The 15,530-nt window shown below is 38.8% G+C and overlaps 1 protein-coding gene across 1 annotated transcript in view; it reads right to left on the reverse strand.

Moving 5' to 3' along the window:
• Positions 1-7,410: 7,410 nt before the first annotated feature.
• The window catches only part of LOC114565205 (protein unc-13 homolog A), a 32,592-nt gene continuing 24,472 nt past the window's right edge, over positions 7,411-15,530 (reverse strand). The window contains exons 30-42 of the mRNA XM_028593111.1: positions 14,808-14,951; positions 14,634-14,711; positions 14,035-14,112; positions 13,858-13,946; positions 13,603-13,746; positions 12,846-12,969; positions 12,128-12,184; positions 11,939-12,019; positions 11,206-11,353; positions 10,674-10,730; positions 9,788-9,874; positions 9,540-9,696; positions 7,411-8,431 (exon numbers count right to left, since the gene is read on the reverse strand). Coding sequence (XP_028448912.1) covers positions 8,143-8,431; positions 9,540-9,696; positions 9,788-9,874; positions 10,674-10,730; positions 11,206-11,353; positions 11,939-12,019; positions 12,128-12,184; positions 12,846-12,969; positions 13,603-13,746; positions 13,858-13,946; positions 14,035-14,112; positions 14,634-14,711; positions 14,808-14,951 — 1,533 coding nt within the window. The 3' untranslated portion in view covers positions 7,411-8,142. The remainder of the gene's footprint in view (positions 8,432-9,539; positions 9,697-9,787; positions 9,875-10,673; positions 10,731-11,205; positions 11,354-11,938; positions 12,020-12,127; positions 12,185-12,845; positions 12,970-13,602; positions 13,747-13,857; positions 13,947-14,034; positions 14,113-14,633; positions 14,712-14,807; positions 14,952-15,530) is intronic.

Below are 15,530 nucleotides of genomic sequence, written 5' to 3' on the forward strand. Positions count from 1 at the left end.
TCGACAAAAGTGAAAAAAGTCATAGTATAGCATGTTGAAAAAAGCGATAAAAAAGTCATAGTATGGTATGTTGAAAAGAGTGATAAAAAGTCATAGTATAGTATGTCGAAAAAAGTAATAGTATAGTATGTTGAAAAAAGTGATAAAAAAAGTCATAGTATAGTATGTCAAAAGAAGTGATAAAAAAGTCATAGTATAGTATGTCGAAAAAGTGATAAAAGAGTGATGAGTATAGTATGTCGAAAAAGTGATAAAAGAGTGATGAGTATAGTATGTCGAAAAAAATGATAAAAAAGTCATAGTATAGTAAGTAAGTAAATTATTTGATATAGCACCTTTCCTAGTATTTGTGACTCTGTCTTTTGTGCTTCACACAAAAGACATTTGATTAAAATACATTAAAATCCCAAACAGAAAATAAACAAGCAACAACAAATGCAGTTCGAATGAGGATTAAAAGAAGAAAAAAAAATTACAAACATTAGACAAAAGCCAGTTGAAACAAGTATGTTTTCAGATGCTTTCTAAAAGCGTCAACCGAGACTGCAGAACGTAAGTTAACAGGGAGAGCGTTCCACAAGGTCGGAGCTACCACTTCAAAGGAACGATCACCTTTAGTCTTTAAACGAGTGCGTTGGACCACCAGTAGTCCCTGGTTGAGACCTGAGTGACCTGTTAGTGATGTACGGCTGGAGCAGGTCAGAGATATAAACAGGCGCCTGTCCATGCAATGCTTTATATACAGTACAGGCCAAAAGTTTGGACACACCTTCTCATTCAATGCGTTTCCTTTTTATTTTCATGACTATTTACATTGTAGATTCTCACTGAAGGCATCAAAACTATGAATGAACACATATGGAATTATGTACTTAACAAAAAAGTGTGAAATAACTGAAAACATGTCTAAAAAACAATTAGCCACCCTTTGCTTTTTTATTAATAAAGGAAAAAATTCCACTAATTAACCCTGACAAGGCACACCTGTGAAGGTAAAACCATTTCAGGTGACTACCTCATGAAGCTCATTGAGAGAACACCAAGGGTTTGCAGAGTTATCAAAAAAAGCAAAGGGTGAAAACTTTGAGGAATCTAAAATATAAGACATGTTTTCAGTTATTTCACACTTTTTTGTTAAGTACATAATTCCATATGTGTTCATTCATGGTTTTGATGCCTTCAGTGAGAATCTACAATGTAAATAGTCATGAAAATAAAGAAACACATTGAATGAGAAGGTGTGTCCAAACTTTAGTCCTGTACTGTATAAGAACTACAACCTTAAATTGGATCCTGAACTTTATTGGAAGCCAATGCAACATGGATAACACAGGAGTAATGTGTGACATTCTGTTGGACCTGGTCAACAGCCTAGCAGCAGAATTTTGCACTAGTTGCAGACGGTCCTGGGATGACTTGCTAAGACAAGTGAAAATGGTGTTGCAGTAATCAAGCTGTGATGAAACAAAACCATGAATGATCATCTCAAGTTCCCCTTGCAAAACCACGGTCCTAAGTTTAGCAATGTTTCTCAGTTGGAAGAAACATGTACGGGTCAGAGACCTGATATGTTGTTCAAGAAACATATTCTGACCAAATATAACACCAAGGTTTCTAAGATTGGACTGTACCACTGAAGAAAGGGACCCCAGAAGATTAACAACTTTGGAGGCTATAGTATCCGGAGCGACAATAAGGACATCGGTCTTAGCCTCATTAAGCTGCAAGAAATTGTTTGCCAACCAATCCTTAATGGAGGACAAACAATTGAGCAATGCTGACACTTTGTTAGTTTCCTCCGGCTTAAAAGAGACATACAGCTGGATGTCATCAGCGTAGAAATGGCATGTATGTCGAAAAGAGTGATAAAAAGTCATAGTATAGTATGTCAAAAGAAGTGATAAAAAAGTAATAGTATAGCATGTCGAAAAAAGTGATAAAAAAAGTCATAGTGTAGCATATTGAAAAAAGTGATTAAAGTCATAGTATAGTATGTCAAAAAAAGTGATAAAAAAAGTCATAGTATGGCATTTCAAAAATAGTCATAGTATAGTATGTCAAAAAAAGTGATAAAAGAGTCATGGTATAGTATGTCTAAAATAGTGATAAAAAAGTTATAGAACAGTATGTCAAAAAAAGTCATAGTATAGTATAATGAAAAAAGTGATAAAAAAAGTCATAGTATGGTATGTCAAAAATAATGATAAAAAAGTACTGGTATAATATGTCGAAAATAGTGATAAAAAATTATAGAACAGTATATCGAAAAAAGTCGTAGTATAGTATGTCGGAAAAAGTGATAAAAATGTCATGGTTTAGCGTGTCGAAAATAGTCTTTAACATGTAGAAATAATTTATAGAAAAGTCATAGTATAGTATGTCGAAAAAAATGATAAAAAATCATAGTATATTATGTCTAAAATATTCATAGTATAGTATGTCTAAAAAAGTATGTCAAAAAAAGTCATAGTATAGTATGTCGGAAAATAATGATTAAAGAGTCATAGTATAGTATTTCAATAAAAGTGATAAAATAGTCATAGTATAGCATGTCGAAAAAAATGATGAAAAAGTCATAGTATAGTATGTCGAAAAAAGTGATAAAAGAGTATTAGTATAGTATGTCAATAAAAGTCATAGCATAGTATGTCAACAAGTGTAAAAAAAATCTTAGTATAGTATATCGGAAAAAGTGATAAAAACAAGTCATAGTATAGCATGTCGAAAAAAGTCATAGTATAGCATGTCAAAAATAGTCATAGTATAGAATGTCGAAAAAAAAGGTGATAAAAGAATCATAGTATGGCATGTCAAAAAAAGTGATAAAAAAGTAATGGAATAGTGTGTCGAAAATAGTGATAAAAAAGTTATAGAACAGTATGTCGAAAAAAGTCATAGTACAGTATAATGAAAAAGTGATAAAAAAGTCATAGTATGCATGTCGAAAAAAGTCATAGTCATAGTATGGCATGTCGACAAAAATGACAAAAAAGTCATAGTATAGCATGTCGGAAAAAGTCATAGTATAGTGTGTCGACAAAAATGATAAAAAAAAATCATAGTATAGTATTTCGAAAATAGTCATAGTATAGTATGTTGACAAAAATTATTTAAAAAAGTCATAGCATAGTATGTTGAAAAAAGTTATAAAAAGTCGTGGTATAGTATGTTGAAAAAATTATAAAAAAGTCATAGTGTAGCATGTCGACAACATTTAAAAAAAAAAGTAATAGTATGTCGAAAAAAGTGGTAAAAGAGCGTAGTACAGCAGTAAGTAAGAGTGACAGAAACACAGTTTCACTATTACCTCGTAATCAACCTTCTGCCTACTGATTTTTCTCTTGTAACCTGAAGCTATCTGACCTGACACACACCTTCATGTTTTGTCATTTGCATCTTACACTTCGTATATTGGATCTCAGACCTTACTGAGAGATGCAGGACTTGAACACGTAACCATCTGTCTTCCAAGGATTCCCTTAATCCTCTAAGATATCTGACCTGTGATAAAACTTAGTTTTTGGCATATTTGGCTATTTATCTTTAGTGTGTCAGATCAATACTTAACAAGACATGTAGATGTTTTCCAATCATTCTCCTATCCCTCTAAGATATGTGACCTTTCACTCAGCGTATAGGAGGATCTCAAGGCTTACTGACTTGAACACTCAACCTTTAGTCTTTCAATAACTCTCTTATCCCTCTAAGCTATCTGACTTGAAAAGTAATAGAATGGTATGTTGAAAAAATAAAAGTCAGAGAATGGTACGTTGAAAAAAGAAAAGTCATAGTATAGTACGACCAAATGTCATAATATGTAAAAAAGTGATAAAATAGTCATAGTATAATATATATATATATATATATATATATATATATATATATATATATATATATATATATATATATATATATATATATATATAGTCATAGTATAGTACGACCAAATGTCATAATATGTAAAAAAGTGATAAAATAGTCATAGTAAAATATATATATATATATATATATAAAAAGGTCATAGTACAGTGGGTTGAAAAAAATGATAAAAAAAGTCATGGTATATTATGTCAAAAAGTAGCTCACCTGGTAGTGTGCGCCCGAAGTACAGAGTCTTAACCCTTGCTGCAGCGGCCGCCGGTTCAGTTCCAACCTGTGGCCCTTTTCTGCATGTCATTCCCCCTTTCTCTCCCCTTTCTTGTGCTGCCTATCAAATAAAGGCCTAAAATGCAAAAAAATATTATATCGATAAAAAAAGTCATAGTAAAGTATGTCAAAAAAAGTGATAAATTAGTCAAAGTATAGTATGTCTAAAAAAGTCATAGTGTAGCATATCTAATAAAAGTGATAAAAAAAGTCATAGTATAGTATGTAAAAAAGTTGAGATAGTATAACAAACAATTTGATAGTATTGTATGTTGAAAAAATGGTAAAATGTCCTAGTATAGTATATCTATCTGAGATTAACTGAAAGAGCCTTAGTAAACTTGGTGGTATCACTATAATGACCTCCCGGGAGCACCAGAAAGCATTTCTGACAGAGGTCAAAGGTCACAGGAGAACAGACTGAGCACTCTCTGAAGTGGAAGCCGGTTGTTAAGCTGAAGGTTTGTGTCAATATAACAGCCTGTTGTCTTCATCTGAGAGGGAACAGCATCCGTTGAAACACTTTTTAAAATTTACCAATTTTCATAATTTCTTGCTTTGCAGGCCGCTATTCATGGAGTAATTGGAGTGCAATAAAAAGAATATATCTATAAAAGAATAAATAAGCGAATAAAAAAATGTGACTAGCAAAAGCAATAATGAAAAGAATAAGGAAAAATAAAGTGATATAATAACATAACAATAAATACATTTTTAAATAAACAGTAAAAAATATATTTAAAAATATATACAGAAATAAATGTGAAATGCTTATAATTATTCTTTTATATTTTGTCTTTATATTGCCACATTTATTTACTTATTTATTCTTTTATTTATTTCTCGTAATATTTCAACATGCATTTACTTATTTATTCTTTTTTTATTCCTCTTTATATCAACACATTTATTTACTTATTCTTTGCAGATTTATTCTTTTTTATGGCAACGGTATATTAGACATATGTATTCTGAAACTGAATAATTATTAAAGTGCGGTAATGTGATTCTCAGGTACCACAGGTTGAACAATAAAGCACACGTTGAAATCGTGACACAAATGTCCTTTTAATAGGAAGCAGATCGCAATCAGGCTGCATTCCAGTTCCACTTCATCCTCATTAAAGAACATTCAATAACGATAAGAAACAAATTAGAAACATACTTAGTAGAAAATAATTCTCTCATGCGAGTTCTGTGTTCACATTCATTTTGGTTACAGATGACGTATTCACAAGCTTTTTTGAAACAAAACATCGATGACTTATCGTTACATAGCTTTGGAAATCATAAAAAAATAAATAAAAAGTCACATCAAAAAGACACGTGCTGGCACGATAAAGTTTCCCATCATGCAATTGTAAGTCGATTTTATTCACAGGGTGGGCGTCATTTGTCTCCACAGAGATGTGTCGGCGTGCATGCATGCATGTGTGTCTTCTTACATGTACCCTTTTGTGCTTGAGCAGAGATTGGTGTGTAGATGTGTGTGTAGGTGTACAGTGGTGGTGTGTGTGTGTGTGTGTGTGTGTGTGTGTGTGTGTGTGCGTACATAGATGAAGCAGGCAATCGACGAGCCCCAAACTGGGTGATCGGTTGGATCGGATGAAAGTTATTTTTTGTGTTGCTTTTTCAGCATTTCACATGTCAAGTTTAGTCTCGAGCCCTGGGATTATTCAACACATAAAAACAATGTAACTGCACTGTGTGTTAAATGGGGGGTCAACGCTACTTTTAAGAGGCTAGTTCCCCCAAAATGATCCTTTTATTTAAATATAATTTGGACGCCTAAAATTAAAAGGCATGAGGCGGTGATCCCATGCTAGTTGTGTTTTTGGATTTAACTGTCCCTTTAACCATAGAAAGAAAGCTCTGCTGAGGATCAATACCATGCAGAAGCTTTGTTTTTGGTAGAATGCAACAGTATTTAGCAAAGACAACATGTGAGACAGGCCAGCTGAGACAGCGACAGGAAAACCTCACTGTAACTGACATCATAAAGAGACTACAAGCACAGCCCGACTAGGACGGTGAGGGTTTGCTCACCTTTTTTGCAGTGAAAGATAAGGGGTTCAATAACACACGTGACAAGACTAAAACATAAATAACATAAATGCTTGGCGGTGACTCCGATGGCTTCTTTCTTTGAGAAAAAACAATAACAAGAGCTCTGGTTCGTGCAAATTTGGTCCTAAAGGCAAATAGGAATTCAAGGACAAAACACTTTCTTTCTTATCCAAAACAAACAGAAAAAGCTGACACACTTCCAACAGGAATGGGGATTTTATGATACCCTAAATAAAAAAGAAAATGTTAAAAAATTCACAAGTTTCCCATTCCTTGGATGTGGATATTGCAGTTGTTGCTCCTGTATTTATATTGACAGCGCATACATTGAGGGTATGAAGATACAATATATTGCTCACAATCTCGGAGCTCATTTTGCCAGGTGTGACATTCAGCGCGCGCACACACGCACACACACAGACACACGCACTAACATGCGCGCACACACACGCACACAATAACAAAAACACACAGCAGTTTGAACAGGGGGTTTGTCCTTTGTAAAAACCACGAGGTTCCGTGAACATACAAACAAACCACTATTGCCTTAAAGAGATAAGTTTAGGTACGTGTGCAGGCGATCACGAGGAAAGAGTCCTTCAGCATCGCGTGTCCTTTGGGCTTCCTCCACAGTGTCCCTCTTAAAAGACTTTCTGAATCGGAGTGTCTGCAGTGGGGCGGTGTTTCCATGGCAGAGCAGGTAGTCAGGGGAGCGCGTGGGGGGAAACCTTGTGGTCAATTTGCCAACAGAAGCGTGGACAGTATGTATTAGTGCGTAAACTGACCCAGTCCACTGATCCTGTAGCCCTTTTTGGAGTTAATGTGCACTCTGGGGGGTGTAGATGTGTTAGACACTGGGGTATTGCTCCGTTTGTCATGATGCGACGCAGGAAAAGTTACAAAAAAAAAAAAAAAAAGAAGAAAGAAAATGCACATTGTGGCCACAACCTTTGTCTCTATCAACACATCACATTATCAAGCTCAGCGTGTTTCCACTGTCGGTGTGTTTTCTCCATGATAATGGCTGCAAGTCAGGTCATAATTATAAAACCTTATTGTACCAGAGTTATACAGTATATGCACCATGCTCACACAGGGAAAATATTGGAGGCACCCATCTTTTATGTGGGAGGGGAGGGGGGACGGTTGAATAGGTTATTACAGCAAAGTGAATCACAGTGTTCCTGGGGTCAACATGCAGGAAGTTAGTACATTACAGGACAGACTAGCAGTGACGTTGCCCCTGGACACTGATCTAAGGTCAGTGTTTTTTTAAATCTCTATTTGGACTTTTGGGCAAAAAGGGAGCTGATCTTAGATCTGTGCCTGAACTCCAACCAACACAACACATCACACCATGGCAAGACTACGCACAGCAAACGACGAGGAGGGGAGACGAGGAGCGCGGGGGGGGACTGGAAGAACGACACACAGTCAGGCAGGCAAGCGGACAGACAGACGGACGGACAGCTAGGCAAGGACTGCTCTTCTGAAGACACAGACAAGCAAAAGTGCAAAGTGGTCGTCCTCAAACTATCGACATGGTTTAGTTCTGCCCTGCATTATATCACATCTAAATGTACAGCGTATAAAAGGTGTGATGTGTTATGGGAAAGACTGAGTGAGGAGGAAGTGCTTGCTTATTCGAGGCGAACCCTAAACTGAGAGCTTTGAGTGAAGCAGCTGAAATGTTCAAAATTAAATAGCCTATGAATATTAATAAACGTATTCCTCCATGTTTGCATTGATAGCATTGCAATGTAAATGTTGCATAATGTATGCAGATATATGTACAATAGATCATTTTCATGTGTGTGCTTGTGTATTGCACATGGTTGTCTATGTAGGCGTGACTACTATATGTGCGCATAATACTAGGTCTCTGGTGGTTTTGTGCACACGTGTGTGTCCTCGCGCTCTCCGCCTGCCTCAGCTGCGGCCCTCCTCAGCCGAGCGCTGGTCCGACTTGAGCTTGACAAACTCTTTCGCCACGTCGTCGTTGTTGCGCTGAGAGAGGATGCGCAGCACCGTCAGGCCCGTCTCGTCCATGTGGACACGTCTGCCCAGCGGCATCCAGCAGGTGACGCTGCCCTTGCTGGCAATGTCCTTCACCTGGACCACGGCTATGCCCACAGTGCGGTCCTCTCTGGCAAAGCAGTAGTCCTTCACACACACCTGCAGCTCGTAGCTCTCTGGACCCACCTCAGTGCCCAAGGAGCTGGAACAAGACAAAAATCATAGCCATGTTTTACTTCACGTCTGAGTGTGGAGTTTGAACTCTTCCTGTACATGTAAATGCCATTTTGAAATTTGTTTTTATTACTCAGTGTGCCATATCAGCTTTAAAGCTTAGTGCGTAACTTTTTAATATTAATGAACGTCTGTTACATTCAAGCCATTGCCAAATGACTTGCTATGAAGCTAATTCAGACTATCAGCTCCACACAACTCTCTCTGTATTTCTCAGTATGGCTATGTTCAGAAGATTGTGTTGTCCGGTGACTTTAGCACGCAGAAGCTCGAGTGAAGATAATTACTTCTTTTGAAGAGTCCCTCATGTTTTTTTTAATCCTCCGTGTCCTCCTTGCATACTAGCAACTGCGTGGAGGAGGGGTGGGGGTGAGGGTGGGGGCACGTGCGCAATCACAGAAGGCTGTATCATATGTATGCGGCAACAGTGTTGTTGTCATTACTTAGAATTCCTCATGGGGGAGAAAGAAACTATGCACTATAGCTTTAAGCCTGATATTATCTACCGAGCCTGTCCAGGCTGTGTTATTTTTTCCCTTTGCGCTGCATTCTGTGAAGAAGGCAACAAGTACTAGCCAGAGTACTAGCCAGCAGAGTAGGGCGGGTCATCTTGAAATGCAAATGAGGGAAAAAAATCTATTAAACTACCGTAAATAACAGCCAATGGCTGTAAAAGACGTCATTTGGCGTGCAGATTGTAACATTTCCAAAACACTCTCTTGCATACTTATTGCTAGTGTGCCATTGGCATTGGTCAGGTTGCTGACCCCTGAGCTATACAATTAACCTTGCAGTTTAAAATCACCTGGCACAAAGTTATAAAGTACAGCTTGACGCTATTCAACGCTTGAACGGTAAACATATATGTTATTTTTTATCTGATTGTCTTCTCTGTATTAATTTATGGTATTTCTTGTATTTCAATATGTCTATTTATAGTATGATGGTTTTGTTAGCATGCTGGGTTGCATGTTGTCCTGTATGTTGCACTACAAGTTAGCTCAACTCATCATGTAAAACAAAGGGAAAATTAACAACAAAGACAATCAAATCCAGCAGAAACGGGTGATACTCACTACTGGAAGCTCTCATTGAACTTGGGTGACCAGGTGTTGTTCTTTGACTTGGTGGCAAATTTCCTCTTCTTGTCGCTGAGGTGAGGGCCGATGATGTAGACCTCCACGAAGGGCCTGAAGCCCTGCGCTTTCCATTTCAGGTCATTAGCAGCCACCACTGGAGGATGAACGTAGGGGAAGTTAAAGAAGAAAGGTAGGAGAAGGCAAGAACATTGGGACAGCGGGGCAATCTGCTCTGCTCTTTTTACCTTTGACACTGATCTTATGCTCTCCATTAGGTTGGGGTAAAATGTCCACGCACATGACCACCTCGCCGACCGCATCCACTCCAGATGCTGTAAAGACATGCTCAGTAATTACTCAGTCCATTGTGTGCCCATTTGTCTTTGGATGGCCACAATGTAGCACAGCTGGGATATATGACTTGAAGAATTAGGATGCATCAGCAGATTGTGAACTAAACATGCAGAAACCACACAACACACACACAAACACACACACACACACACACACACACACACACACACACCCACACACACATTCTCCGTGATATTCAGAGGAGCAGGACTTGGCCGGGTAACCCAGATTTTGTGCCAGCTGCAAATGGTAAACTGTAACACAATGATGGCTCCTAATTTGTTCTTAACTCTTTATTCACGGTGAAGAAAAAGGAAAAAGAAGTTGAAACTGAAACTGAAAAAACCCAAACCGCAACACAAAAATCTGGAGCTTTTCATCAGCTGATACAATCTATGCACAACTTGTTCTTTTATTCATCGTGTCTTGCATATCCCAGAATCTCCTTAATCTCGAGTCACTGCAGTTTTTCCATTCAAGCTCTTACCTGGTTAGCTGATTTGGACAAATTAATTATGTGTGCATTCTACATATATAAAAAGCTTCATCTACCACAGATAGTCCTATGCATGAGTCATGTTTTTTCTTAGTCAGCTGATAAAAAAGAGGAAAAACCAAGAAGAAGCAGAGTGCCAAGGGCTAAGACTGCCCACTGTCTCGGGTTATCTTTGGTTTCTGACTGGTTTGATCACACGTGTGATGTCTGAGCACAAGTCTGAGCTGCTGCAGGTTGCTGTGGGGGACATGCAGATTTTCCATAACATCGTTGACACGTACCTTTCTCTGGCGGTGTGTCTTCGTTTGCCGTGCACCTGAGGCCTTTCCCTCCGTGGACTGAAGAGGAGACAGAAGAAAGTCAGCATTAGAAGATGTTTATTAGTACAACAGGAGGAAAGCATGTATATAACTTTTTAAACACTGCAAATGAAAGTGTAACGTCTGATGGTTTAAATACCTAGACATCTAAGGCATCATGAGCAAGACATTTGAAAAGTATTTATCATTCTCGTTTTCTGCTCATCTAAAATCCATCTGTGGGCATTTCAAGTTATACTGTGTATAACTAAAACCAGTATCAATGAATTAAACATTTTCTTCCAACGCTGTAAGCAAGTTATTCTATTAAATTTCATAATTTCAATTTCCCATTTCAATTCCATAAACTGTGAGCAGTTTAAAGCTTTTTTGTGTGAAATTGCTTGAACCTGCTCTCTGTGTATGTGTGTGAGTGTGTGTGTGTGTTTGTGTGTTTGTGTGTGTGTGTGTGTGTGTCTGTGTGTGTGTGTGTGTTGCTGTTTTTAAGTCGTACCCTGAGCGCTCTGTGAGAGGACAAACTTCCTGATTAGCTTGTCTGTGGCCTGGGTGTACAGAGACAAGGCATAGCGCAGAGACTGCAGGTCCGGACTCTTTTCCAAGAACGTCTTCTTCAGGCCCACACCACCAGCATGGAAGTATTGCTGCATAACAGATGTGACATGAAACATGTATTGTACAGTAGATGGGTTGACAGCAAGCAGACAGGCAGAAAGAGAGACAGAGGGGAGGACACAGAGAGCTCTAAGTGGGAAATGTACAAGTGTGACAAAACTGTGTCAGTCCTGGCGCTATGGAGCAAAAGGCATCGTGGTTTGAAGCTGGTTTGGCATCTCAAACACCTCTAAACCTGCACTAATCTACATCAAACAATATGTTCATGATGTTCAAAGTTACATGTTTTGAAGAAAGATGAACATGTACATAAAAGACGAGGGATGAGTGACGAGAGCTAAAGCTGCAAATGCTTTGTAAAAAAGATAATCAGTATAAACCACATTGTAGGGTTAAAGAGCATCCCATTTTCCCTGATCCTGAACCATTAGATTAGTATTTCTTTGTTTTAAGCAAAAACAGACCAAACTAAAATATTGTAAAAGCAAGAATCAAGAGAACCAATTTCCCTGCCAGCTGTTCTAGTTTAGTTTATTTTAGTTTGTTTCACAGAACATGAAATACAGAAGAGAAAAAAAAAACAAGTTCTCGTTGTGTAACACAGCATACTATACCTTAATAGTGTCCAGTGCCAGCTCTATTACTGCACACTGTTTAGGACTCAAAGCTTTGGCCTCCTCTCGCCCCATGTGCTCCTGTAGGACAGATAAAACAAAGGACTCAGTCTATACAACAGTTACTGTTAAAATGTAATCTATATTTTTCGTAAATTCGTTTTGTTTGCGGCCTTCTATTTTCATCACCTTGAGCTTGGAAAGCTGGCCCAACTCCTTAGCAGCGTTGAAGATCATCTGAGTGCCCTGTCATGGAGAGATGGACAGACAAGTAAGTAGAGGAGAGAAACAAAAGGCTGTGTTTGAGAGATATGCAGTTGAGGGAAAGGTGAGTTCAGGAGGTTTAGTGAGGACAGACAGCTGCAGATATAAGAAATGAGTTTGAAGAGTGAGGGGGAAAGAGTAAAACTACAAATCTAAACTATATATATGCTATATATATATAGCATATATATAGTTTTAAACAAACATTAAACAAACATTCAGAATAAACAAACTACATCTTGGGAGAAAAGGAGGTTTTAATGCTTTGGTGTCCAGTCAGTCAGTATTGCAGGGACTCATGGGCAGGAAATGTTTAAAATCAGGTTTAATGCAGAAAGAATTGTAAAAAACAAACAAAAGACAAGGGTCCTTCATGCTAACAGAGGCTATACACACACACACACACAAACACACACACACACACAACCCCACACACACACACACACACACACACACACACATATATGCATACTTACAATAACCTAAGAAAGGAAGGAAGGGAGAGAGAATGGGGCAATGGCAGGATAGATGGCTTAATGTACAATCACAATGCAACACAGCAATGAAAATCATCGCAATTCAGAAGCAGAGAAGAAGAAAAAGGTGAAGAAAATAGGAGTGAATATGTTTTTTTATTACATACCGTCTGGTCAGTGAGTGTTGGAAGCACAATAGTTTTTTCCATTGTGTTCATAACTAGTTTCCACAGCTCCTTCAGCACTCTCTTCAGCACGGTCTTCTCACAGATCTTAGCAAACAGCGACAGGCTGAAACACAAAAACACACAATCTCAACTGACAGACAGGAAGGCAGCACTAAAACACACATTTTAATATAGTTATAGTGTGTGAGGCCACGGTAACATTCATAAAGGTGCAAACAATATAACTCACTTGTGAGACTTGATGTTTTTTTGACACCAGTGTCAGAATGATACTTTAGTTTCAGTATCAAAACAAAACTTTTTTCAGTTGCTTAGTTTGAAGAAAATGTTTTTTTTTTTAAGATTATTTTTTGGGGCATTTTTAGGACTTTATTTCCACAGGACAGATGAAGACATGAAAGTGGAGAGAGAGGGGGAATGACATGCAGCAAAGGGACACAGGTCGGAGTCGAACCGCCGGCCGCTGCGTCGAGGAGTAATCCTCTATATACGTGCGCCTGCTCTACCAACTGAGCTAACCGGGCCACATCATTTGTTCATTTAACAAAATATTGAATGTTGTCCAAGTAAAAGCCATTCAAGAACTATGCCTTTAAAAAGTGTAAAATAATGATTTTGATTAAAAAAAAATCTGATTAAAGAAAGACTCACCAAGACTAAGAATCTGACCAAACATTCAATAAGATACATTTCAGTTCATTCCTAAACAGTATTGATGTTTGATATCCAGCCGTACTTGCTGTCCAGGAAGTCCATGATGGGCTGCAGGACATTGTCAGCCTCCTGAACCACGCTGCCGTTGGCTGGAACGGTCTGACCTTTAACCTGGGCTAGGATGTCTCCCATTTGCCTCACGTTGTCCTCGATCTGGGGCTGGAAACTGCATCACCAAACACATTTAACAAGCTGTAAACAGACTGTGAAATCAGCAGGAGAAACTGGTTTCAGCATCTCTTAGTTCCACACAGGAATGCAATAGACTAACACACACCTGACAGCAAAGATGCGGCTGAGGTCGTCCATAACACTGTTGAGTTTGTTCTGCAGCTCCTTGAGGAAGTCACTAGCCTCCAGATTGAGCTGCAAGAAGACACATGGGATGAATACAAGAGCCATGTTATAGTACTGTAGCACAATCACAAAAATAATAGCATATAATGAAACTCACATTTTTGCCTCCCATGGCCTCAAACATCTTCTCCAACTGAACTCTGAGCTGCTGGATGTTATTGATGATGATACATGGCTGAGGGGAGATAGAGAAAAATCATTACACACACACACACAAACACACACACACACACACACACTTCTCAATCCCTTTTCTGTCTGCTCCCAGGGTTTTATTGTAATCAATCAAGGATTGTCCTCTTAACTTCTTTATTGCTTTTTTTGGCGAAAAGAACTCTTGGTGATGCAGGGCAGGAGAAGCAGGAGCTTTCAGTAATTACTGCTCCTTTGGGGGCTCTCTCTGGGAGAGCTGCCTACTTTCCCCCGAGCCTACACCACATTCAGCTAATTACACAGCCCTAATTCACTTTGAAACACTGCATTCTAGGCACGGCTGTAATACTGAAGAGCAGTTTATTGTGGTAGAATTAATCAACCTGACCACATACACCAATGCTCTTGATGGAGTTCAAATTAAACTATTAAATCAGTCATTGCGGTTTATTCTGCTGACACAAATTTCCATCTGGTACCTTGTTGTGGCAAATATTTTGCACACTGTTATGTCTTCTACTCTAGAAGATCTTTAACACCTACCACTTTCTCCTTCTTGACATGATTTGGAAAGTCCTTTGCAATGATGTCAGCGTAAGACAGCAGGACATTGCCAATGGTCTAAGAGAAAGAAACACACCTACAGTGATAAATATATTGCATTAAGAGCGACTACTCAAGTAAAGACATGTGAGAGCATTAGCATGTAAAAATCACCTTGGCGAATCTTTTCATGTAGTTGCCAACAATCTGAGGGTCGGGACACTCCAGTTTGCGGATGATTTCAAAGCTCTGATTGAGCTGAGAGAACACGTCCACCACTGAGCAGGAGAACAAAGCGTGCTCTGATGTGACCTGGAACTGCAGAACGAGAAGAAAGGGGGAAAGTGTGAGAAGCTGTTTTGTGGTGCTGATGCTGCAGCACTGTGACCTGAGCATGACTAACACTGAAAGTGAGGGCTACCTGTGGGAGAAGTTCACAGCACTGTTGCACATCATGGACAATGAAACTGACCCCTGTTCAGCTTCACGTGACTGTGAGGAAAGGTTTGTGAGGTGATTTGGATGAGAGTGATGCAGGGCCCTCATTAACAGACTGGCCATTAGTGAATAGTGTTATGGTATGTGAATGGGCCTGGAGACTGCTGTTTTCGCTGACACAGGAATGCAGAAGCTGCCTCTGGCGACAGTAATTGGACCCAGAGGAGTCCTGACATGTGAGCTAGGAGAATTTTTAGCTGCTTTGAATCGACCTTCCTGCTGTGTGAATGTGTAGGCGCGAGTGAGACTGAGTGTGGTATGTTTGTGTGAGTGTACATCGACTTGTGCTTTAGCATCTGCACTAATCCGCAGTGACGTTTTTTTTTCATTTGCCTTCGGTATTGAGTCATTATTGATTGCCTTGAGGCCTTCAACACGTTCTTCTCAGCCTGGAATGTG

The sequence above is a fragment of the Perca flavescens genome, chromosome 12, assembly GCF_004354835.1.
Source record: "Perca flavescens isolate YP-PL-M2 chromosome 12, PFLA_1.0, whole genome shotgun sequence".
Classification (NCBI taxonomy): Eukaryota; Metazoa; Chordata; class Actinopteri; order Perciformes; family Percidae; genus Perca; species Perca flavescens.